This window comes from Zophobas morio, unplaced genomic scaffold, assembly GCF_036711695.1.
Source record: "Zophobas morio isolate AGI-343-1 ecotype UQ-CSIRO unplaced genomic scaffold, CSIRO_AGI_Zmor_V1 ptg000012l, whole genome shotgun sequence".
Taxonomy (NCBI): domain Eukaryota; kingdom Metazoa; phylum Arthropoda; class Insecta; order Coleoptera; family Tenebrionidae; genus Zophobas; species Zophobas morio.
In genome coordinates, this window is record NW_026972117.1 from 6,981,969 (window position 1) to 7,009,268 (window position 27,300).

The 27,300-nt window shown below is 32.2% G+C and overlaps 3 protein-coding genes across 4 annotated transcripts in view; all 3 read right to left on the minus strand.

Moving 5' to 3' along the window:
• LOC135127698 (proton-coupled amino acid transporter-like protein pathetic) overlaps nt 1–2,803 on the minus strand; it is a 50,528-nt gene extending 47,725 nt beyond the window's left edge. Inside the window, exon 1 of the mRNA XM_064054256.1 lies at nt 2,725–2,803. The gene's annotated coding sequence lies outside the window, so the exon portion shown is untranslated. The remainder of the gene's footprint in view (nt 1–2,724) is intronic.
• Nucleotides 2,804–9,494: 6,691 nt separating this feature from the next.
• On the minus strand, nt 9,495–11,606 carry LOC135128302 (uncharacterized). Its single transcript, XM_064055212.1, has 3 exons — nt 10,992–11,606; nt 10,199–10,939; nt 9,495–10,150 (listed from the first exon to the last, which is right to left on the minus strand). The coding sequence occupies exons 1-3, from the start codon at nt 11,511–11,513 to the stop codon at nt 9,620–9,622; spliced, it is 1,794 nt and encodes a 597-aa protein (XP_063911282.1). The 5' UTR covers nt 11,514–11,606; the 3' UTR covers nt 9,495–9,619.
• LOC135127699 (uncharacterized) lies at nt 11,522–20,272 on the minus strand. Of its 2 annotated transcripts, none has more exons than XM_064054258.1 (3): nt 19,864–20,272; nt 19,477–19,819; nt 11,522–11,749 (listed from the first exon to the last, which is right to left on the minus strand). In XM_064054258.1, exons 1-3 carry the CDS (start codon nt 20,201–20,203, stop codon nt 11,608–11,610), a joined length of 825 nt encoding a protein of 274 aa, XP_063910328.1. In that variant the 5' UTR covers nt 20,204–20,272; the 3' UTR covers nt 11,522–11,607. The 2 variants fall into 2 exon arrangements, with proteins under 2 accessions (XP_063910328.1, XP_063910329.1); XM_064054259.1 differs by having other exon boundaries at nt 11,537–11,720.
• Between the last annotated feature and the right edge of the window lie 7,028 nt (nt 20,273–27,300).

The window sequence follows — 27,300 nt, forward strand, 5'->3', positions numbered from 1 at the left end:
CAAAAATTTGAAGAATCAAAAAATTGAAAAATTGAAAATATAGATATGTATTGAGAAGTCAAGAAATGAAACCACTGAAAAGTCGAGAAATTGAGAAATCGAAAAATCAAAAAATTGAAGAATAGAAACATGTATTGATAAATATCAAAATTGAAATATGGAAAAATTGAATGATTGAGGAAATATAGAAAGATGAAATAATCGAAAAATCAAAAACCTGGAAAATCGAAAAATTGGAAAACAGAAAAATCGAAAAACTGAGAAGTCGAGAAATGGGAACATTGAAAATTCGAGATACAAAAAGAATTGGGAAAATCAAAAAATCGGAAAGTGGAACCGTCGAAAAATGGAGAAATTGAAAAATCGATTAATCAAGAAATTGAGAAATCGAAGAATTGAAAATTTAGAAACGTCGAAAATTGAAAAATCGAAAAATTAAAGGTCGAAAAATGACAAGATCGAAAGAAACGAAGAACTGCAGAATCTTGAACTGAAACATCGGAAATCTGAAACATCGAAAAATGGAAAAATCGAGAACTGAAACATCGAAAAATTGAAGAATTAAAAAATAGAAAAATTGAGATACTGAGAAGTGAAGAAATGAAGCGTCGTGAAATTGAGAAATGGGAAAAATTAGAAAAGTTGAAAAATCAAAAATTCGATTAATCGAGAAATTGAGACATCGAAAATTTAGAAACATCAAAAATTGAAAAATCGAAAAATTTTAAAGTTGAAAAAAATGAAACTCCAACACTGAAATATCGAACAATTGAATCATCGAAAAACTGAAAATCGAGAAATTAAAAATTAATTGAATAAAATACCAAAACTGAAATATCGAAAAATTGTTAACCATTTTTTTTTTCCAAAAAATCTCGAACTCTAGGATAAAAATTCAACACGGATCCACAAGTTCAGGACTGTGTTAATTTTTAAAATTTAAATACCATTCATCCGAGAAAATAGTCAGATGACATCAGTTTCCAATAAATTTAAACGTTTGCAATTCAGACTTATAAGATCTGTTGAATTTTTAACTATCGACATCGAAAATAAACGGGCCCAAAATTCGGCCTGAAAATCTACCAATCCGGCTAAAAAATTTTGAAATTTGTTTCTTGAGAAGGCTGGGATTTGCGCCACTTCAAGCTATCTCGCTAAACCACCTGTCGATTCCAAACTGGTGTAGAATTTGCTCTGAAAATCAACCCGAACGAGTAAAAAAAACTTCAAGAAATCGAATCGTGAAAACCAGAATCCTCTATCTGATCCCCGGGATTATGTATGAGTCGTCAAATTTGAAATGTGTTTTTTGAGTTTTCGTATTTTTGATTTATTTAATAATTATCGAACCAGCTCTAACGATATTTTATTAGCACTTTATTGGATCATTTTATTAACACAATTAAATATGCAACAAGACGTTTCACCTTCCAGAAACATTCACTTCATAAATATTATTTAAAAATACATCTTTCTATTTTTTTTCAAAATCGTTCCAAAACCAATAAACCCACTTTATTGCCGCGAAAAAAAATACTTAAGTACCTAATTTAAGCGCAACTTTTTTTTCTATGCCAAAATAGCCGCATTCACTTAACCTTGACTGTGTAGTCAACATTGAAAAAAAACTAGGTGCCAAAACTATTGGATGTTTGCCTGCAATTTCCTTCCTCGAAGAGAAAGTTCGTTTTTTAAATTTTGAACACAAATGAATGCCAATTATTTTTTTCATTTTAATTAAACGCTAGATTATTAATATTTCAATTTGACATTTAAGAACTATCAACTGTAGAAATAAAAAAATAATACTAAAGGACCTTCCTTTTGTCTCGACTCCGCCAGGTACTCAACCTCCTCCTCGCATTGCATCATCCTCAGTCCGAACAATGCCTCCCAAATTTCAGACAATTTAAAATTCAAATATTTAATCTCCCACCAATCTACCGGCTCGATTACCATATCAATAAACAAGCATGCGACCAGAATATAGCGCTTCCACTACGACCCACCACAGTAGTACGAATGTTGCATCATTCCACCATTCATCAATTTCCCGTGTATTTTCGCGGTAAAACACCTCCGCACTCATTTCCAATCGATAAAACACTCGAAACGATGTCCAGAAGCCCACACAAACAATCCGCTTCAATTTCAATCACCCGTCCATGCATGGCCTGCACAAACGTCAATCTCACGTTTCCCGTGTGCTATAAAAACCGCGTTACCGCACGTGGAACCCGCGAAAATACGACCGGAATCAATATTTTTCCCATGGCCGTAGCGGTATTGGTTTCATCGCAACCATGTGGCGGTTTGCCGGAAACACTTGATACGGCTCTGACGTAGTGATAGCGGTATTAAAAGCGCATAATTAAATTTACTGCGTGGCTGTTTTTGGGGAAAGTCGCCCACCTGGAGCCACCGCTGAAATAACCGACTGATTAAAAATAATTTTCTACCGTCTGACTAATTTTGGACGCCGCCACGTGCTAGAAGCGAAAAATCCCTCGAAAGCTAGTGCTAAAGCTCGCCTGAAAAAGCTGATGTAATAACACCCTCGGGTGTCCGGTCCGAAAGCTGATGTAACACACCGGGGTATTACGGCGACAACGCACCACGTGGCGAATAACCCGCTAAAATCGGGCGCGATTGGCCGAAAAAAAGCGAAGCCCGCTGCGATTTATTCAACTCGAAGGAAAGTAGCGAAAATGTGGCTCATACCATTGAATTGTATTTGAATAGAACACGGTTCTGGAGCACTGAACCTCACAAGCCGACGAACTTTACTGGTAACTTGGGCACCATGATTCATGTTATATTGCGCGGGAAGAGGTATGGACATGCGCGGGCCCCCCACCCATGGGCGCCTGCCTTTTCTTTTACTCTTTTGTTGTCCTGGTCCTGCTTTTCCGCATTTTTTTATGCGTTTTTAGGGACGGCTAGCCTTCGGCTATTTTTGCAGTGGTGGCATTTAATTTAGGCGCGGGTTTTTCTTGTACGCGCTGCCTCATTTGTTGAGGTTATTTCTGGAAGCGCGGTTTACGTTCCAGGATGGGTCTTTAATTTGGGAGGAATACATAAATTTTGGTTAATGTTGTGTATGACTTACGCGCTTTGGTGGAATTTCGGAGAAGTCCGGCGTTGTTGGGTGGTGTGTCATTAAACTGCAAAAGTTAATTAGAGAGTGTTTTTTTTTTTGGATAATCAACATGCGGTGTGCTAAAAATAGAGGGATTATTAAATCATCCATTCAAAAGAAAGTGGCACTGCGCACATTTCAACCAGATTTCTTTGAAACTATTGAAGTTGAAAATTTTCAAACAATTTTTATCGTACTGAAACGGCGAAAAAATGATGTAACACAACACAGATTTCAAGCGGGCCCAGATTCTTGTAAAAAAAATCAAAATTGCTGACAACATTTGAAAATTTGATTTTGAAACTATAAATCCGAATGCTCCGAAATTTTGCATCGTTTTACGCCCTCTCATAAAATTGTTGCGTCATCTTAAAATTTTCTCCAATGAATCCTATCTAAAATAAACAAAATATAACGGCTCCATGCTTGTGGTTCATCAATGCATTCATTGTTTTTATAATGACTTATACAGGGTGACTCAAAAAATTAATGAACAAGCTAGTCTATTTTATTGATCAAATCCAGCAAGCCCTAACCCATTTTTCTGAAAATTTAGTACTTTGAATCAATGATTTTTATAAAACCGAGCTTTTTTTAATTTCATCGAAGAATGATTCACTTGGAACCCCAAAATTTTTCCATAGATTTTAAAAATAAAAGCAAAGATTCCAAAAATTCTATCAACTTCATCGGAAAATAAAACACCTGAAGCCCCAGAGATTCTTTCAACCTCATCGAAAAATAAAACACAAGGAGCTCCTGAGATTCTTTCAAACTCATGGGAAAATAAAACACCAGAAGCCTCCAAGAGCTTTCAACCTCATGGAAAAATAAACCACTAGGAGCCTCTGAGATCGTCTCAATCTAATCGAAGAATAAAACAGCAGGAGCCCCCGAGATTCTTTCAACCTCATCGGAAAATAAAACACCAGAAACCTCCAAGATTCTTTCAACCTCATGGGAGAATAAAACAGCAGAAACCTCTGATACTCTTTCAACCTCATCAAAAGATAAAAGACCAGAAGCCCGCGAGAATCTTTCAACCTCATCGAAGGATAGAGACCAAGAACTTCTGAGATTCCTTCAACCTCATCGGAAAATAAAACAGCAGAAACCTCTGAGATTCGTTCAAGCTCATCGAGGGATGAAACACCAGGAGCCCTTCAGACACTTTCAACATAAACACCAGAAGCCCCTGACACTCTTTCAACCTCATCGAAGAATAAAACACCAGGAACCCCCGAGATTCTTTCGACATCATCGGAAAATAAAAGACCAGAAGCCCCTGAGACACTTTCAACCTCATCGAAGGATCAAACACCAGAAGCCCCTGAGATTTTTTTAATCTCATGGAGGGATAAATGACCAGGAGCCCCCGAGATTCTTTCAACCTCATCGGAAAATTAAACACCAGAACCTCCTGAGACACTTTCAACCTCATCGAAAGATAAAACACCAGAAGCCTCTGAGACACTTTCAAGTTCATTGATGGATAAAACACTTGGAACTCCCAAGATTCTTTCAAACTCATCGAAAAGTAAAACACCAGAACCTCCTGAGACACTTTCAACCTCATCGAAAGATAAAACACCATAAACTCTGAGACACTTTCAAGTTCATTGATGGATAAAACACTTGGAACTCCCAAGATTCTTTCAAACTCATCGAAAAGTAAAACACCAGAAGCCCCTGAGACACTTTCAACCTCATGGAAGGATAAAACACCAGGGCCCCCGAGATTATTTCAACCTCATCGGAAAATAAAACACCAGAAGCTCTTGAGACACTTTCAACCTCATCGAAGGATAGAACACCAGAAGCTCCTGAGACATTTTCAACCTCATTGAATGATAAAGCACCTTTAACTCCCGAGATTCTTTCAACCTCATCGGAAAAAAAAACACCAAAAACCCTTCAGACACTTTCAACCTCATCGAGGGATAAAACACCAGAATCCCCCGAGATTCTTTCAACCTGCCTGAAAAATAAAACACCAGGTGCCTCTGAAATTCTTTCAACCTTGTCGGAAAACAAAACACCTGAAGCCTCTGAGACAGCTTCAACCTCATCGAAGAATAAAACACCACAAGAACTTGAGATTTTTTCAACCTCATCTAAGAATAAAACACCTGGAACCCCCGAGATTCTTTCAACCTTATCGGAAAATAAAACACCAGAAGCTCCTGAGACACTTTCAACCTCATCGAAGGATAAAACACCAGAAGCCCCTGAGACACTTTCAAGCTCATTTAAAGATAAAACACTTGAAACTCTCGAGATTCTTTCAACCTCATCGAAGGATAAAACACCAGAAGCCCCCGAGATTCTTTCAACCTCATCGGAAAATAAAACACCTGAAGCCCCAGAGATTCTTTCAGCCTCATCGGAAAATAAAACACCAGAAACCCCTGATAATCTTTCAACATCATCTAAGAATAAAACACCTGGAACCCCCGAGATTCTTTCAAACTTATCAGAAAATAAAACCCCAGAAGCTCCTGAGACACTTTCAACCTCATCTAAGAATAAAACACCTGGAACCCCCGAGATTCTTTCAACCTTATCGGAAAATAAAACCCCAGAAGCTCCTGAGACACTTTCAACCTCATCGAAGCATAAAACATCAGAAGCCCCTGACACTCTTTCAACCTCATCAAAGAATAAAACACCAAGAACCCCCGAGATTCTTTCAACCTCACCGAAAAATGAAACACCAGAAGCTCCTAAGACACTTTCAACCTCATCGAAGCATAAAACATCAGAAGCCCCTGACACTCTTTCAACCTCATCAAAGAATAAAACATCAGAAACCCCCGAGATTCTTTCAGCCTCATCGTAAAATAAAACACCAGAAGCCCCTGAGACACTTTCAGTCTCATCGCAGGATAAAACACCAGAAGCCCCTGACACACTTTCAACCTCATTGAAAGATAAAACACTTGGAACTCTTTCAACCTCATCGGAAAACATCAGAAGCCCTTCAGACACTTTCAACCTCATCGAAGGATAAAACACCAGAAGCCCCGGAGATTCTTTCAACCTTGCTGAAAAATAAAACACCAGGGGTCTCTGAGATTCCTCAACTTTATCGGAAAAAAAAACACCAGAAGCCCCTGACACTCTTTCAACCTCATCGAAGAATAAAACACCAGGAACCCCCGAGATTCTTTCAACCTCATCGAAAAATGAAACACCAGAAGCTCCTAAGACACTTTCAACCTCATCGAAGCATAGAACACCAGAAGCCCCTGACACTCTTTCAACCTCATCAAAGAATAAAACACCAGGAACCCCCGAGATTCTTTCAGCCTCATCGGAAAATTAAACACCAGAAGCCCCAGAGACTTTCAGTTTCATCGCAGGATAAAACACCAGAAGCCCCTGAACACTTTCAACCTCATTGAAAGATGAAACACTTGGAACTCCCGAGATTCTTTCACCCTCATCGGAAAACACCAGAAGCCCCGGAGATTCTTTCAATCTCGCTGAAAAATAAAACACCAGGGGTCTCTGAGATTCGTTTAACTTTATCGGAAAATAAAACACCAGAAGCCTCTGACACTCTTTCAACCTCATCGAAGAATAAAACACCAGGAATCATCGAGATTCTTTCAACCTCATCGGAAAATAAAACACCTGAAGTCCCTGAGATACATTCAACCTCATCGAAGGATAAAACACCAGAAGCCTCTGAGACACTTTCAACCTCATTGAAGGATAAAACACTTGGAACTCCCGAGATTCTTTCAACCTTATCGGAAAACACCAGAAGTCCTTTAAACACTTTCAACCTCATCAAAGAATAAAACACCAGGAACCCCCGAGATTCTTTCAACCTCATCGGAAAATAAAACACCGGAAGCCCTTGACACTCCTTCGACCTCATCGAAGAATAAAACACGAGGAACCCCTGAGATTCTTTCAACCTCACCGAAAAATGAAACACCAGGAACCCCCGAGATTCTTTCAACCTCACCGAAAAATGAAACACCAGAAGCTCCTAAGACACTTTCAACCTCATCGAAGCATAGAACACCAGAAGCCCCTGACACTCTTTCAACCTCATCAAAGAATAAAACACCAGGAACCCCCGAGATTCTTTCAGCCTCATCGGAAAATTAAACACCAGAAGCCCCAGAGACTTTCAGTTTCATCGCAGGATAAAACACCAGAAGCCCCTGAGACACTTTCAACCTCATTGAAAGATAAAACACTTGAAACTCCCGAGATTCTTTCACCCTCATTGGAAAACACCAGAAGCCCCGGAGATTCTTTCAATCTCGCTGAAAAATAAAACACCAATGGTCTCTGAGATTCGTTTAACTTTATCGGAAAATAAAACACCAGAAGCCCCTGACACTCTTTCAACCTCATCTAAGAATAAAACACCAGGAACCCCTGAGATTCTTTCAACCTCACCGAAAAATGAAACACCAGGAACCCCCGAGATTCTTTCAACCTCACCGAAAAATGAAACACCAGATGCTCCTAAGACACTTTCAACCTCATCGAAGCATAGAACACCAGAAGCCCCTGACACTCTTTCAACCTCATCAAAGAATAACACACCAGAAGCCCCCGAGATTCTTTCAATCTCACTGAAAAATAAAACACTAGGGGCCTCTGACATTCTTTTAAACTCATCGGAAAATAAAACACCAGAAGCCCCTGAGACAGTTTCAACCTTATTGAAGTATAAAACACTTGGAACTCCCGAGATTCTTTCAACTTCATCGGAAAACACCAGAAGCCCCCGAGATTCTTTCAACTGAAAAATAAAACACTAGGGGCCTCTGAGATTCTTTTAACCTCATTGAAAAATAAAACACCAGGAGCCTCCGAGATTCTTTTAACCTCTTCAAAAAAGAAAATCCCTGAAGCCCCTGAAATTCTTTCAATCTCATCGGAAAATAAAACGCCAGAAGCCCCTGAGATTTCTTCAACTTCATCGAACGATAATATACCAGAAGCCCCAGACATTATTTCAACCTCATCGGGAAATAAAATAACCTCCGAGACTCTTTAAACCTCATCGAAAAATAACAAACATGGCGGTCCTGAGATTTTTTCTATCTTATGGGAAAATAAAACACCAGAAGCTCCTGAGACTTTTTCAACCTCATCGAAGAATAAACCATCGAGAGCTCCCGAGATTCTTTAAACATAAAACAAATGAAACACCAGAGCCACCCGAAATTCTTTAAACTTTATCGAAAAATAAAACACCAGGAACCCTTGAGACTCTTAAGGATAAAACACCAGGATCCCCTGAAACTCTTCCAACCTTATCGGAAAATCGAACACCAGAAGGGTCTGAAATTCTTTCAAACTCATCGAAAAATAAAACACCAGGAGCCCTGAGATTCTTTCAACTTTATCGGAAAATAAAACACCTGAGGGTCCTAAGACACTTTCAACCTCAACGAAGGATAAAACATCAGGAAACCCCGAAATTTTGTCAACCTCATCGGAAAGTAAAACAACAAGAGCCTCTGAGATTATTTTAACCTTATGGGATAATAAAACACCAACAGCCCCTAAGATCCTTCCAACATGATCGGAAAATAAAACACCGGAAGTCTCTTCTCTGAGACTCTTTCAACTTCATCGAAGGATAAAACAACGGGATTCTTTCAAATTCAACGGAAAATAGAACACAAGAGATTCTTTCAACGACGTGGAAGGACAAAACAGGGCACGTTCAGGATGTTGCAGTCCTTCAGACATTAGTGATCACAACAATTTTTAAATAATATAAATAAGATTTATTTATTTATTTATCTTTATTAAAATTTATGAACAAATTAATTTAATCGATTACGTGAAAATGAGTCATTTAATTTACTTGTGGGTACTGTGGGTAACCATGTCGGTATAATTCTTGTTTCTAAATGTCTAGTTTCTTGTTAAGTGAAATGCTTCTCTATTATAATTCATTATCAGTTATTCCTTCTAATTCTATATACTTTTACTTAAACTGAAGCATGTATGCGATTTATATATAGTCGTTTGAGTTGATTTTTCTTTATAATTGCACTGTCGGGAAATCGTTTTAACCGAAAAATAATATTCGGAGTTCCACACAGATTCCCCCTTCGACCTTTTCCTTTTACTTTCTTTAGCAATGATGTAATTATCTTTTCGAAGATTCAAAAGCGGCACTAGATTTATTGTTTATCAACTTATACACAAAATATTAGTCCAGGAATCTTTCTTACGCTTTCAGTAAACAATTTATTACAAAAACTTCACTTATTCTTTAAATTTAACCACATCATAAATAATTTTCCTTAATTTTTGATACAATGATACAACGAATCCCAACAACAACCACTAATTATTTAAAAAAATGTAGACTACTCTCAAATTTATTCTTAAATTACACAAAGAACAAACAAACGAACAAACACAAACTCAACCCCAACAACTTATTACCACCACTCAAACTAAGTCACTAAATCAAGTCCGGCCACCCAATCATTTCTTCTTCCCTTTCTTCCCTTTTCCTCCTTTCCCTTTTTTCCCTCCTTTGTCGCCTTTCCCCTTCTTCCCTTTCCCACCCTTCTCTGTCTCCGCTTTACAGTCCGCAGGGTCGTACTGACTATCCCTCGTCTCCTTCTTCGGAATGGGCTTCAATTCTGGCCCTCTTGGCGTACACAGCTCCAACTCCAAGTTCGCTTTCTTCTGCACCCCCTCGCTCTTCTTACCTATCCTCAACACGAACATCTCCTTGTTCGGGTCCGTAATTTCGGTAAACTTCGTGCCGTCGGGTCTGGTGCACACGGGGGGGTTGACGACGACGTTGTTATCGGGAGCGCAACCCGCCCCTCCCATCTTGAAGGAGAAAGGGAGGTTCTTGTCCCCTTGTTGCACACCGGGACGCATATCGTAGGCCTGGGTGGGCGTGGCGGGACAAGGGACGTCTTTTTTGGGACGTCGGACGCCGATGTTCCCGGGGGAGCAGCAGCAGCTGCCTCCACTGCCACCACCAACGGAGTCACACTCCACCTAGAAGACACAAGTAGGGAGAAAAATACTCCCAGATTTGCTATTTACCTGTTCGATTTTATTCTTGTCTTTGTGCACCCTAATTGTGAGGGCGTTTCCGCCCATGCTTGCCCCGATCTCTTGGTAGTTTCCAGGGGGGTCTGGAGGCGGCAAACTGGGGCAGTTCATCACGTCTGATTTGAATTGTGGGGGCAGAAGTGTGCCGCACTCCTCACAAGGTGTGAGCATTTGGGAGTTACCTGGGGCCAGACATGGGGGCTGTTGGGACCCGCCCATGGGTCCCCCCATCGGTCCCCCCATGGGTGGCATGTTCATCATCATGGTACACTCGCTGCACGGGAGGGCGGCGGATGGGGAGCCGAAGGTGCCAGACTGGGGGGAATTCGGAGGGGGCATCATCCCCATGCCCATACCCATACCTCCCATGCCCCCCATAGCACTCATGCCTCCCATGCCACCCATTCCCATACCCATATCTTGGAACGGGGAACCATACATGCCCGGGTCTCCCGGAAAGCACGGCACGTTGGGACAGTTCAGGTTCGGGGGTGGGTACATCTGGGACATTTGAGGCGGCTGGTTGAAATTCGCCCCCATTTGGAAGTCCTGACCAGCGTCGCCGCCAACGGGGGACGAGTCGCCGCCAACGGGAGCGGGCGACGCTGAAGCTACAGCCGCTGGGGAATATGGGGTACATACTTGCTCGGACTCCTTTTTGGCCTTCTTGTACCGGTACAAGGACTGGCCACCTTTGTCCTTGAAAAGGACGGACTGGTCCTGGAGGTTCATCTGTCGAGAGAAATAAAAATGGGGACCTTTAAAATTCGATCACAGTTCCTACCTGAAACTGTGTTACTATCAACTTCCCGAAGCACGACATCCTCACATAGATGCTCACTTTCCCCACACAAGTCCCCACCGAGTCCAGCAGCTTGAAGGTGTCCTTCAGTGTCTTCGCCGAGGGTCCTTGCTCCGCCTGCAGCTCCACGCACCGGATCAACTCCACGAACAAATTTGCGATGGACACCAACGCCGAGCCTATGCAGATCTTCTCCGGGAGCCATCCAGGTTGCATCTTCTTGAACACGGTGATCATGACGTCGAAGACCTCCAAGGCCTTCTGTACTTGCTCCGGTGTCAAAGAAAACAGGCACGATTTACCGCTTTTGATGTTCTCTTCCCTGCCGTATTTGCGGGCTGGAGAGAAGTCCGCCTCGCATACCTCCAGAGGGTCGTTGTCTAAGAACTGGAAGGAGACGCAGTGCTCGCCTGGAGGGGTGTCGCAGTCGCAGCGGCCGTCCATCTTGACATCGTCGACGAGGAATTCGAGGAGGAAGAGGTTTTCGGTTGCTAATTTTTCCATAATTTACGGATAATTTTGGAGCTATTTTGACATTTTAATTTAGTTTGGGGTTGAAATGTCAGTGAGTGAAACAAAGGTGGTGCTAGGGAATTTTTTATTTATCATTGTTGGTGTTAGGTGAATCTTTTGTGGACGAAGCGGATGTTGGGGGGAGGATAGTGGCTGTAGTACCAGTTGCAGGCCTCGCTGCGGAAGGGCTTGCCGACCCTGGAAAAGGGCAAAGGGGGAAGAGGGAGCTTAGACAGTTAGTTCCCCTTCTAGAGATCCTGGACTGGGAATTATTTTAGTCATTATTTCCATAGTTACACTTCAAACAGAACGCAACAGTCAATGGTTGAAATTTCCGGAAATTAAAATCATCACTTAATAAAAATTCTTTTCCGGGCGGTTTATTTACGAACATTAGTCAGTTATTTCCGCAATTTGTGATGGATTTTTGACTTTTTAAATTTTTCAGTTTTTAAATTATTCCAGTTTTCGATTTCACTTTTTTTTTCGTTTAAATTTTTTGAGGTTTCAATATTGTAACATTTTTTAATTTTTCAGCTTCTGAGTTCTTCAATTTTACAAGTTTTCTATTTTTAATTTTGCAAGTTCTCGATTTCGAATTTTTCAATTTTTCAACAAAAAAAAATTATTGAAACTGATATTTTGAAAATTCGAAGCATTGCTGTCTCATCTTGTCTCAGAATTAAAAAATTGAAACATCTGAAATCAAAGGTTCAAAAATTGAAAAAAATAGGGAAATTTAAAAATCGAACAACTGAAAACTCAAAAAAATTTATAGAACAAAAAATTAAAAACCAGAGAAATTTAAAATCGAGAAATTGAAATATTAAACCACTGAAACATTGATGAACAAAAAATGAGGAAATTGAAAATTCAAAATTTTCCAATTTTATGATTAAGTTATCCGATATTTTATATTTTTTTTGACTGTGATTTTTTAAGTTTACAGTACTATAAAAAAAATATTTTTCGAATTTTTAACTTGTGACTTTTTTGATTTTTAATTTTTCAAATTCTCGATTTTGAATTTCTTATTTCTTCAACAAAAAGAACAAATTCTATTAACCTGATATTTTAAAAATTAAATGATACAAAAATGAAAAATTTCAAAATTGAAAAAATGAATCATAGAAAAATCAAAAATTGTAAACAAAATTTAAAAATTGAAATATCTGAAATGAAGGCTCGAGAAATTGAAAAAATAGAGAAATTTTAAAATTGGACAGTTGAAAAATCGAAAACTAAAAAATGGTAAAACTGAAAAACGAAAAAATGAAAAACAAAAATATTTAGATATTGAAAAAATCAAAACTTGCAAAATTGAAAAATTGAAACATTAAAAAACTGGAAAATCGAAAAATTGACAAAACGAGAAACAAAAATATCTAGAAATTGTAAAATGGAAAAATCCTAACATTGAATCATTGAAAAATCGAGAAATCAAAAAATCAAAAAGTTCCAAAGAATCGGAATTGGTACCGATTTTTTTGAATACATTATTCCAATTATAATTGAATTTTTCGATTTTAAAATTTTTTTGCTGCGTTTTCAATACACATACTTTAATATTCTCTAGTTTTCGATTTTTCAAAAAACCCATTAAAAACTCAAATTGAAAATGATATATCGAAAAATCGAAAAATAGAGAAATTTAAGTGAACAGGAAATCAAGAATTGAAAATTTGAAAAATTGCATAATTGAAAAACTGAAATTGACACCGACTTTTTGAATTTTATATTCCTCAATTTTTAGATTAAATTATTCCTTTTTTGATGTTTTATTACTGCATTAATATTTTATTAAGTTTTCGATTTTGTAATTTTTCGATTTTTAATGTTTCAAATTCTTGATTAAATTTATCATTTTTCCAACAAAAAGAATTGAAAAACCGAAAAATTGGACAATTAAAAAAATGAAAAATTTTAAAATTGGAAAAACAAACACTGAAAAATCAAAACGTTAAAGAAACCAAACTATAAAAAATTTAAAATTGAAAAATCAAAAATTGAAAAAATAACAACAAAAATATCTAGAAATCGAAAAAACAACAAACTTGAAATTGGAAAAATTTAAATAATAAACCATCGAAAAACCGATGAACAAAAAATCCGGAAATTGAAAAATCAAAAAATTCCGAAACTGAAATAACGAAATTGGCTCCCACTTTCTGAATGTCTAAGAAATTAGGCAATTTTCCAATTTTATGATTAAATTATCTGATATTTCGATTTCTTAGTTTGTGATTTTACGATTTTTTGACTGTGATTTTTTGAATTTCCAGTAGGTATTATAACATAGTTTTAATTTTTTGAATTTTTAAATTCAGAAATTTTTGATTTTAAATTTTTCAACAAAAAGAACAAGTTTTATTAAACTGATATTTTAAAAATTAAATGATACAAAATTGAAAAATAGAGAATTTGAAAAATCAAACAAAACGAAAATTGAAAAAACAAAAAGTTGTAAAAGCCTAAAAGTCCAATACTGAAACATCGAAAAATTAGTTGATAACAAAAGAGAAATTGAAAAATCCAAACTGGCACTGATTTTTTTAATTTTAGATTCTTCAATTTCATGTTTAAATTAGTCCATTTTTCGTTTTTTTTTTAGATTTATCGATTTTAAAATTTTTTGTGTTTCCATTCTTATCAATTTTTTTAGTTTTTCCATTTTCAGCTTCAAAATTTTTCGATTTTGCAAATTTCCGATTTTGAATCTTTCAATTTATCGATTTTTGAAATTATTCAATAAAGGGAACACATTTATTCGAAACTGGTGAAATTGTACAACAATGAAAAATCAAAAAATCTAGAAAATGAAAAATAAAATAACTGAAAAATCGGATAACTGAGAAAACGAAAAATTGCAAAATTGAAATTGAAAAAGTAGAGAAATTTAAAAACCGGACAACTGAAAAATCAAAAACTGAAAAACCAAAAAACGAAAAATCAAAAATTAATAGAACAAAAACCGAAAAAACAAAAAATTATAAAATGGAAAAAACTGGAATATTAAAACCATTGAAAAATTGATGAAAAAAAAAATCGGGGAATTGAAAAATCAAAAATTTCTCGATTTTGAATTTCTCATTTTTTTCGACATAAAGAACAAATCTTATTGAACTTATATTTTAAAAATCAAATGATGCAAAATTGTAATAAACAAGAAAATGGAAAATTTCAGAATTGAAAAAACGAAGAGTCGGAAAAATTGTGAAATTTAAAAATCGGACAAATGAAAAATCAAAAACTGAAAATTCGAAAAATTGAAAAATTGAAAAACCGAAAAACAAAAATAATTAGATATTGAAAAACCAAAAATTGTAAAAATTGAAAAATTGAAATATTATCGAAAAATTGATGATTTTTTAGTTTTTAGATTTTTCAACTCTTGAATAGATCGACTTTTAATTTTTCATTTTTTCATCAAAAGGACCAATTTATTTAAACTCAAAAACAAAAAAATAGTAAAATTAAAAATTCGAGAGTTAAAAAATCGAAAATCTCAAATGAAAGATCTAAAAATTGAAAATGTAGAAACATTTAAAATCGGACAAAAAACTGAAATATCAATAAGTGAAAAATCGAAAAATGGACAAAACGAAAAACAAAAATATCTAGAAATTGAAAACACAAAAGTCGTAACATTGAATCATTGATAAATGAAAAATCGAGGAAGTATAAATTAAAAAATTCCACAGAATCGGAAAATTGAAAAATCTAATAAATAAGCAAATGAAAAATTTCAAAATTGTAAATTAATCATTGAAAAATCAAAAAATTTAAGAATAGAGAAATTTAAAAATCGATAAATTGAAAGCACGAAAAACAAAATATTTGGATATTGAAAAACCAAAATTGTAAAATTGAAAAATTGAAAAATTATCGAAAAACTGATAAATGAAAAATAAAGAAACTTGAAACTTTTTTGAATTTTTAGAATAGTCAATTTTTCAATCTTATGATTAAAGACTTCCATTTTTCGATCTTTTAATTTTTAGATTATACAATTTTTTGAGTTTCTAATATTATAACATTTTTAATTTTTCGATCTTTCAACATTTGGATTGTTCGACTTTTAATTTTTCATTTTTTCGTGAAAAAGAACAATTTATGTAAACTCAAAAACAAAAAAAAACATTGAAAAATATCAAAAATTCCAATGTTAATAAATCGAAAAACTAAAATGAAGACTCGAAAAATTGAAAAAATCGGTCAATTGAAAAATCAAAAACTGAAAAATAGAAAAAATGAAAAAATTTTGATACTGAAAAAACCAAAAATTGCAAAATTAAAAAATTAAAACATCATGGAAAAACTAATAAATGAAAAATAAAGAAACTTGAAGCTTTTTGAATTTTTAGATTAGTCAATTTTTCAGTTATATGATTAACTACTTCCATTTTTGGATTTTTTAATATTTTGCATTATTCGATTTATTTTTAATTTTTTCATCAAAAAGAACATTTATTTTAAGTCAAAAACGAAAAAAGGAAACATTGAAAAATCGAAAATTCCAAAGTCGTTGAATCATTGAAAAATTGATGACTGAGAAATTAAAAAATCAAAAAGTTCCAAAGAATCGAAATTGGCACTGACTTTTTAATTGATTGTCCAATTTTTACTTCCCGAGCGTAAGCAAAGGAAGTATTGTAATCGAGTCCGTCGGTCGACTCTCTACTTTTACGTTTTCTCGATCTTTCATGACCCCTAGAAGACGAAGAAATAGGTCTCCCATTTCCGTCTGTCTGTCCGTCTGTCCGTCTGTCCGTCTGTCCGTCCGTCTGTCCGTCCGTCTGCCGTCCCGGATTTTTATTAGACAGATAATCTCCGAAAGTACTCGACCGATTGTTGTGAAATTTTGTACTTATATTAAGAATATCATGTAGATGGTAAAACGCTAACCAAAATTTGTATAATCATCCCCACCACTAATGCGATGACGTCACTTCAAAATTGTACATAGTAAATGGGTTTTCAATTGTATAAAATAACATAGTCCTACACATGTAGTTTACAACTCTGAATCGACTTTTCACCCGAAACGTCCAGATTTTTGGAAAAAAAATCAAAATTATAAAACAACATTTTGAAATTTAATTTTTAATCTGCTAACCAGAATGCTTTGAAATGTTGGAGATGTTTTAAGGCTATAAAGAGCATCATAAATCTTTAGTCAAAAAATATTTGCTTATCCCCTCCAAAAACTTGATGACGTCAGCTCAAAAGTTTGTGGAATAAATCATATCTAAAATGTACAAAATATGATGAGTCTGTACTTGTGATCTATCACTCCATTCATATTTTTTGGATTTGCATATACAGGGTGACTCAAAAAAATTAATGAATGCGTAAATTTATTTTACTGATTTACTCAGAAACTACAAAACCGAATGCTTTGAAATCTTGCAGATGTTTTAAGGTTATAAAGAGCATAATAAATGTTTAGTCAAAATATATTTGCTTATCCCCTCCAAAAAATTGATGACGTCAGCTCGAAAGTTTGCCGAATAAATCCTATCCAAACTGTAAAAATATGATGAGTCTGTACTTGTAATTTATCACTCCATTCATATTTTTTGGATTTGCATATACAGGGTGACTCAAAAAAATTAATGAATGCGTAAATATATTTTATTGATTTAATCAGGAACTACAAAACCGAATGCTCTGAAATCTTGCAGATGTTTTAAGGTCATAAAGAGCATAATAAATGTTTAGTCAAAATATATTTGGTTATCTTCTACAAAAAACTGATGACGTCAGCTCAAAAGTTTGCCGAATAAATCGTATCTAAAATGTACAAAATATGATGAGTCTGTACTTGTGATTTATCATTCCATTCATATTTTTGGATTTGCATATGCAGGGTGACTCAAAAAAATTAATGAAGGCGTGAATTTATTTTATCGATTTAATCAGGAATTACAAAACCGAATGCTTTGAAATCTTGGGAATATTTTAAAGTTATTATAAGCATGGTAAACTTTTGTTCAAAATGTATTTGTTCCTCCCTCCTAAAAAAATTGATGACGTCACCCTTAAATTTTGCTGAATAAATCCTATCTAAAATGCAAAAAATATGATGAGTTTGTACTTGTGATTTATCATTCCATTCATATTTTTTAGATTTTCTTAAGAGGTAGTTCAAAAAAATTAATGAAGTCAATTTATTTTATTGATTAAATTAAAGGCAACACTTATTATTAGTATTACACCCCAACCAACCCAATTTGGTAGACACAAAATTTGTTAAAGGAAAAACTCGGTTGAAACATAAGGGTAGCACGCTTATTTACATCGACTTTAACATTACAGACCTGCATTTGTTTTATGCGCTCACTTGGTTCCGCGAATGTGAAATAGACATGTTTATAATCAACCAATTGTGAATTTCACCGTCAAGAATTAAAATAAAACCCAATGTTTTATATAATAAGCGGAAGTCGAAGCAATAAAACCGATGGTCGTTTTGTTTACAGTTTCTCTGTTTGACTCTCATGCACGTATGCTGTTACGCTTGTCATCTTAAATTAAGAATGTTTATACATAAACGATTTTCAGTTGCCGTATACGTGAGTAAATTGTTTCGTTATTTTATTGATTATAAAAAATCAATATTCAAAACGACCCAATTCATTTTCCCGAAAATTTGGGAATACAATAATTTTATTCTTAGTATTACACTACATCTATCCCAACTGATATACGTGTCCTTGCAAAAATGTTGATGACGTCATCGCAATTTTTTTTAAATTCCCACTACAAAAATGTAATGAGAAAAAAACACAATAGGCATGCAGTCGTCAAGTTTCCGACAGCGAGGGAAGTACTGTCTAAACTCTTTAGACCAATTTTTCAGTCTTATAAATATGTATATTATTCTACTTTTCGATTTTTTGGTTTTCGATTTTAATCTTTTTTTATGGAGTTTTCAGTTCTTACATTCTTTAGTTTACGCTTTTTCAACTTCTGAATTTTTCAGTATTTCAACAAAAAAAAACAAATCTATTCAAACTCATCATTAAAAACTCAAATTGAAAATGAAATATCGAAACATCGAAAAATAGAGAACTTTAAGAATTGAAAATTTGATTAATATGTTATTAAGTTTCAATTTTGCAAATTTACGATTTTAATAATAAGATAAGATAAGATAAATTTATTACATAACAGTACAAAAAGTTGGCAAACTTTAGATAAATAACTTAACTAACCTAAGAATAAAACAAATAAAGTCATACGTAAAACTTAAGATAATACAATAAAAAAGGAACGCAAATTTAGAATATATTAAAAGAAATGAAAAATTTCAGAATTGAAAAAACAACAAATTTTAAAATGGAAAAATTGGAATAATAAACCATTCCAATTGAAGAATCGAAAGACTTTTTTAATTATAACATCTCTGAATTTAACGACTTCATATTTTTGAGGAAAATGAGCAAAACAGTGTTTCCATTGTCTACCCACATCCGAAGATCTATCTCAACAACTGTAAATTTAGAACCAGTGCAGATCATTTAGGCGATAAAATTATATTCGTAATTATTTTTACTTCACTAGACTAAACTTAATAATTTCAAATTTTGCAGAAAATAAAACTACAATTTTTCATTTCTGCAGTTTCATGTTTCTTTAGAAATCGCCTATTTTTAAATAATGACGACCGCAGTGTTGTTCGCCTAATTTAAATAACAAAATGACGAAAATGATAACACACTTTCTGCGTCATAAAACTGACTACGTAATTACACCTGGCCACGGAAACTGGTTATTACCAGTTGCTCCATTATCGTGCAAAATACTGCAACCTATTTAATCAAGATAACACTTTTCATCATGCAATTATTATCTAAACCAGTTTTTTTCACCGACTGATGTATTTAAAAACGAAATTAAGCATAATTTAACTATGTACTAGAAACACGTGTTGAGTCCTGGAAGTACTTACAAGGCCATTTCGCCCCTCCTTTTGCAAGGACCCATCTTAGCATACTCCGTCAAACTCGGTTCCTCCTGCCACCGCATCCCCGTATAGTCATACTTCACCTCAACCCCTTTCGTCTTCGGAGCCACGTCTTCCCCCACTTCTTCACCCACCTCCTGCCTCCACCAAAACGGAATCTCGCTCTTACAGGGCGAACCATCCAAGTTCTTTGTATTTTTCTCCTCGATGATTTTGTACTTCTCCAACTCCTCCTTCTCCTCGCGGTCCATCTTCTTGTACAACTTCTTCAGCCGTTCGTCCTCCATGCAGTCCAGCTCGTAAATGAAAGACCGATAAAAAACCCGCTCTGATTATTTTTTTTATTTAAAACTGTCTAATTTCGCGACTCACCGTTGTGCTTGAACCTGTCGTCGTAGCTCGGCACCACCTCCACGCTGTACTTCTTGAAGATGTCGTGCAGGAAGTAGTCGTTCTTGCCGGGCTTGTCCACCCAGTAGGCCCTCACGTTGTCGGTCCATCGCTCCAGGAGCTGGGGGTTGACCGAGTGGTCGATTTTCAGGTCGGAGAGTTTCTCGTTTTCTTGGTAGTCGATGGGGGCGCAGTATTTCAGGAGGTTGCTCTGGGTGATTCGGGGGAGCGCGATGGGGGTGAACTCCTGGACGGAGCGCTGGTTCTGGTTGACGTCCTTGAGGACGTAGTCCTTGGGCGGGAGCGGCGGGAGGGTGAACATGATGACTTACGACATTTGACAAAATAAATAGTGTCTAACTAAACGATTGTTGTCATGCATCATTATTGATTAACTATATTAAGGTGAAAAGTGCCGCAGAATTGATAAATTTAGCGCCGGGGATATTGATTGATGCGTAATTTTTGGTTTATTAGGGGTGGTGGGAATTTTGGAACTAAAATTTAATTGGACGTTTTTTCGTTGTTTGTTTAGTGAAAATTTTTATTATATTTTTCTGCTATTGATTGTAAAAAGGAGTGCCACTTTAATGTCATAAAAACGATAAAATGCAAGTTGCCATCAGCTTAGTCTGGTCAATTATGTCATTGCTGTTATAATTTTTTATCAGTTTTCCCTATTGGAAATTTTTATCTTTCAAAACAATGATTTATTTATACCGGAAAATTGATAATAACAGTGTGTTTGACATGTGGATAGGAAAACGCCAACCAAAATTTGTTTATTAATTTAATTACGTTCAAAAACATGGTGACGTCACCTCAAAATTTTGTCAAGAAGACTAATAATATAATTTAATAAATTATCATTTTTTGGGAGAGAATGAGTCGACAAATTCTAATCAATCTCTTCGTGATAATCTTAAACTAAAGTTTGCAAGTAATCAGTGACGTCACACTATAAAAATTTTTCAAAATTATATGGTTTCAGAAGTTGTGTGGATGACTCAAAACTAAAATGTTTTTTATTTAATTTTATCTTGCCTAAAAATTCATGTGTATTTCATGCAACCAGTAATACACGCAATAAAATAAATAGTATAAAACACAAAAAATTAAAAAATTACTTATGCAACGCAAAATATGCTAACTACAAATATATTTAATTGGAACTTTATTAACAACCGATTGCTACAACGTAATTAAAATGGTAAAATAGTAATTCACTGTCCAAAATACAAAATCTGAAACAGTATTTTAAAATCTCAGGGTGACATATTTTGATTTACTGGTTAAAAGATCCTCCGGTTGAATTCGAAATTGAATTTCCCGCAAATGTCAAGTGTCATTTAACAGCGTTGCCATCTAGACGGATTTTGTACAAAAAACCTTAAATAGTATTCAAAATTTTGAAAATTTTTCGCGAAAAATGTGGAAAACACTGTTTAATTCTAGAATTTTTGGATTTTGAATCTTTCAGTTTTTAATTTTCCGTTTTTTGTTTCTGCAATTTTTTCAGAATTCCATTTTCCAGGTTTTAGTTTAAAATTTTAAAATTTTCGATTTTCCAGTTTTTCGAATTTTAAATTTTTCAATTTTTTGATTTTTTAATTTACCGATTTTAGAATTTTTAGATTTTTGAATGTTTTAATTTAACTTGTTTCTCTTTTCTTATTTTTTCGTTTTCTGGACTTCTTAACTTATAAATTTAGCAATTTTGTAATTTTTTGGATTTCACAGTTGCTCAGTTTTTAATTTTTCGTTCTTCTATTCTTCACTTTTTGACTTCTTGATTTTCAGTTTTTCGATTTTTGAAGTTTCTCCATTTTTTATTTTTGCAATTATTCAATTTTTAATTTTCCGTTTCATTTTGGAATCTTAAATTTTTAAATTTTTTGACTTTTTAATTTACCAATTTTGCAATATTTCGATTTTACAATTTTTTGATTTTTTAATGTTTCAATTTTGTTTTCGTTTCTCGGTTCTTATTTTTTCGATTTTTTGCCTTTTTAATTTATAAATTTAGTAATTGTGTAATTTTTTGGATTTCTCAGTTGCTCGATTTTTCATTTCTGTTTTTTCATTTTTCACGTTCTTTACCTCTTCATTTTCACTTTTTCATTCTTGCAATTTTTCGATTTTCTCCAAACTTTTCATTTTCAGTTTTTCAATTTTCAAATTTGTCGATATTTCAATTTTTAAATTTTACGATTTTCTTAATTTTTCAGTTTCTTGACTTTAATTTTTAAATTTTGCAATTTTGTAATATTGAATTTCTCAATTACACGACCTTCCATTTCTCGATTTTTAATTGTTTTTTGATGTTCTCAATTTTTTTATTTTTCAATTTTCCATTTTTTTTCAGTTTATTCATGTTTCAGTTTTGCAATTTTTATATAGTTGTAGTTTTTTAATTTTTTAATTTCTGAATTCTGAATGTTCCTGAATCCTACAATTTTTCAGTCTCAATTTTACAATTTCTCTTTTTCTTAATTGTTCAATTTCTTGACTTCAATTTTGTAATTTTTGGGTTTCTCACTTAATCAGTCTTCATTTCCCGATTTTTAATTGTTAATTTTTTCGATTTCTTGATTTTTTTATTTTTCTATTTTTTGTTTTTGTAGTTTTTCAGTTTTTATTTTACCATTTTTATTTCTTCAATTTTTTGGGTTTCTAATTTTAAAATTTTTTGGTTTTTCGTTTTCTTAGGTTTTCAATATATATATTTTTTTTCAGTTTTTAAATTTTAATCTTTCAGTTTTTAAATTTTAATCTTTCAGTTTTTAAATTTTAATCTTTCAGTTTTCCAATTTTTTATTTTTGCAATTTTCCAATTTTTAATTTTCCCATTTTTTCCAATCTTTCGAGTTTTCAATTTTTCGATTTTTAAATTTTTTCATTTTTCGATTTTTGAATTTTCGAATTCGCAGTTTTTGAATTTTGAACGTTTCAATTTACAATTTTTTATTTTGGTGTCTTAATTGTACAATTTCTCCTTTTCTTAATTTTTTAATTTCTTGGCTCAATTTTTCAATTTTGGAATTTTTGGGTTTCTCATTTTCGTTTTTTATGTCTCGATTTTTAATTTCTATTTTTTGTTTTTGCAGTTTTTCAGTTTTAATTTTCCGATTTTGGTTTCCTCAATTTTTTGTTTTTATTTTCTCAATTTTAAAATTTTTCGATTTTTCAAATTTAAAACTTCAATTCTCAAATTTTAAAACTTTTCGATTTTTCAATTTTTCGCTTTTGCGATGATTTAATTTTACAATTTTTTGTATTCCTAATTTTTCAATTCCTTGACTTTTCAATTTTTCTACAGTTTTTAGATTTCTCAATAATTATTCGTTTTGTCATTTTTCGATTTTTAATTGGTCATTTTTTCAGTTTTTCGGTATTTATGTTTGCATTGTTTATAATATTAAATTTTCTGATTTTTATTTCCTCAATCTTTTGAGCTTTTAAATTTTGATTTTTCAGTTTTAAAATTTTTACAATTTTTCGTTTTCTTGCCCATTTAATTTTTAACATTTATAATTCTGTGATTTTTGGATTTCTCAATTGCCGGATTTTTCATTTCTTGGTTAAATTGTTCCCTTCTTCAATCTCTTGATTTTCAGTTTTTCAATTTTTTGACTACTTTTTCAGTCGATTTTTCGATTTTTCAATTTTAAAACTTTTCTATTCCCAAATTTCGATTTTGCGATGTTTTATTAATTTTATAACTTTTCGATTTCTTAATTTTTCAATTTCTCGACTTTTCAATTTTCCAATTTTGTAATTTTTCGATTTCTCATTTATTCGGTTTTTCATTTCTCGTTTTTAATTACTCATTTCTTCGATTTCTTGATTTTCAAATTTTTGAATTTTTTATTTTTGTTTCAGTTTTTCTATTTTTTGTTTTTGAAGGTTTTCAGTTTTAATTTTTCGATTTTTCAATTTTAAAATTTCTCAATTCTCAAATTTTAAAACTTTTTAATTCTCAAATTTTTAAAACTTTGATTTTTCAATTTTATAATGTTTTAATTTTACAATTTTTCATTTTCTTAATTTTTCAATTACTTGACTTTTGAATTCTTCTTTTTTTCGGTTTTCGATTTTTCAGTTTTTGGTTCTTCAGTTTTTAATATGTAATTTTCTAATTTATTGAGTTTTTAAATTTTCACTTTTTCAATTTTAAAATTTTTCGATATTCAATTTTGCAATGTTTCGTTTCAATTTTACTTTTTTACAATTTTTCGCCTTCTCGATCTTTCAATTTGGAGCCATTTTAATTTTTAAATTTTATAATTTTGTAATTTTTGGAGTTCTCAATTATTCGTTTTGTCATTTCTCGATTTTAATTGTTCTTTTTTTCAATTTTTTGACATTTTTTTCTTTTGGTTTTCGATTTTTCAGTTTTTCGATATTTATGTTTGCATTTTTTTAATTTAATTTTCTGATTTTTATTGCTACAATTTTTTGAGTTTTTAAATTTTCACTTTTTCAATTTAAAAATTTTTCGATATTCAATTTTGCAATGTTTCGATTTTTTATTATTAAATGTTTCAATTTTACTATTTTACAACTTTTCGTTTTCTCTATCTTTCAATTTGGCGCCATTTTAATTTTTAAATTTTATAATTTAATCTCAGTTGTCCGATTTTTCATTTTTTCTTTAACTGTACACTTCTTCGATATCTTGATTTTCAATTTTTCAATTGTTTAATCACCGATTTTTCATTTTTTACTTTTTTGACTTCTTGATTTTCAGTTTTTCGATTTTAAAATTTTTTTGATTTTTAAGTTTTGCAATTTTTCGGTTTTTAATTTTATATTTTTTCCAAACTTCTGCAATTTTGCAACTGTCGGATTTCTTAATTAGACAATTTTTCATTTGTCGATTATTAATTGTTCGCGTTTTGATTTCTTGATCTTGCAATTTCTCATTTTTTTTTTTCAGTTTTTCTATTTTTTGGTCTCTCAGTTTTCCAACTTTTATTTTTGCAATTTTTCAATTTTTATTTTTCCGATTTTTTCTAGAAGTTTTCAAGTTTTCGGTTTTTTAATTTTTAAATTTATCGATTTTTCAGTTTTCGAATTCTCAATTTTTTAATTTTGAACAATTTTTTGTTTTGGTATCTCAATTTTATAATTTTTCTTTGTCATAATTTTTCAATTTCTCGACTCAATTTTTCAATTTTGTAATTTTTGGGTTTCTCAATTATTCGGTTTTTCATTTCTCGATTTTTAGTTATGATTTATTCGATTTCTTGACTTTCAAATTTTCAGATTTTTTTTTTCAGTTTTTCGATTTTGTTTTTGCAGTTTTTCAGCTTTTTAATCTTCGGATTTTTATTTCTTCAGTCTTTTGAGTTTTCAATTTCTCAATTTTAAAATTTTTCGATTTTTTAAATTTAAACCTTCTATTCTGAAATTTTTAAAACTTTTTGATTTTTCAATTTTAAAATTTTTCAATAGTCAATTTTGCAGTGGTTCGATTTTTCGGTTTTGAATGTTTTAATTTTGCTTTTGTACAATTTTTCATTTTCTCAATCTTTCAATTTATAATTTTTGTGATTTCTTAATTGCAGGATTTTTTGATTAAATTATTCACTTCTTCAATATCTTGATTTTCAGTTTTTCGATTTTTTCATCACTTTTTCAATCGATTTTTCCATTTTTCAATTTTAAAACTTTTCGATTCCCAAATTTAGGTTTTGCAATGTTTTATTAATTTTACAACTTTTCGTTTTTTTAATTTCTCAATTTCTTGACTTCTTTTTGGATTTCTCATTTATTCCGTGTTTCATTTCTCGGTTTTTAATTATTCATTTCTTCGATTTCTTGATTTTCAAATTTTTTAATTTTTTATTTTTGTTTCAGAAGATTTTCAGTTCTAATTTTTCGGTTTTTATTTTTTCAATCGTTTGAGTTTTCAGTTTTTCAATTTTTAATTTTTTCGATTTTTCAATTTTAAAATATCTCAATTCTCAAATTTTAAAACTTTTTAATTGTCAAATTTTTGAAATTTTGATTTTTCAATTTTACAATGATATAATTTTACAATTTTTCATTTTCTTAATTTTTCAGTTACTTGACTTTTGAATTTTTCAATCTTCTTCTTATTTTCGGTTTTCGATTTTTCAGTTTTTTGGTTCTTCAGTTTTTAATATTTAATTTTCTGATTTTTATTCCTACAATTTTTTGAGTTTTTAAATGTTCACTTTTTCAATTGTAAAATTTTTCGATATTCAAGTTTTCAATTTTTCGATTATTGAATGTTTCAATTTTACTTTTTTACAATTTTTCGTTTTCTCGATCTTTCAATTTGGCGCCATTTTAATCTTTAAATTTTATAATTTTGTATTTTTGGATTTCTCAGTTGCTCGATTTTTCATTTTTTCTTTAATCTTCGATCTCTTGATTTTCAATTTTTCAATTTTTTATCACTTTTTCGATTTTTTTATTTTGCAATGTTTCGATTTTACAATTTTTCGATTTTTGAAAGTTTCAATTTAACTTTTGTTTCCCTTTTCTTATTTTTGAAAATTTTTGGATTTCATAATTACGCGAATTTTCATTTCTCCATTTTTAATTGTTCATTTTCTGATTTCTTAGTTTTCAGTTTCTCAATTTTTTAATTTTTCTTTCAGTTTTTCGATTTTTTCAGTTCAGTTTTTCTAATATTTTATTTTTGCAATTTTTCAATTTTTGATTTTCCGATTTTTCTTCAAATTTTTGAGTTTTCAATTTGTCGGTTTTTTAACTTTTAAATTTTTCGAATTTTCAAATTTTCGAATTCTCAGTTTTTTAAATTTTGAATGTTTGAGTTCTACAATTTTTCAGTTTTGGGTGTCTTATTTTAACAATTTCTCTTTTTCTTAATTTTTTAATTTTAAATCTTGTAACTTTTGAATTTCCCAATTATTAATCGTTTTGTGATTTCTCAACTTTTAATTGATAATTTTTTCAATTTTGTGATTTCCAATTTTATTCAGTTTTTAGATTTCTTAATTTTTGATTTTTCAGTGTTCGATATTTATGTTTCCTTTTTTAATTTTTAATTTTCTGATTTTAATTTCTTCCATCTTTCGAGTTTTCAATTTTTCCATTTTTTAATTTTTAAATTTTTCGATTTTTCAAATTTCTAATTCTCAATTTTTGAATTGTGAACGTTTCAATTTTACAATTTTTCTTTTTCTTAATTTTTCAATTTCTTGGCTCAATTTTTCAATTTTGTAATTTCTGGGTTTCTCAATTATTCGGTCTTTCATTTCCTGGTTTTTAATTGTTCATTTTTTCGATTGCTTGATTTTCACATTTTAAATATTTTTATTTTTCTTTCAGTTTTTTAATTTTTTGTTTTTGCAGTTTTTCAGTTTTAATTTTCCTATTTTTATTTTTTCAGCCTTTCGAATTTTCAATTTTTCAAATTTTTCG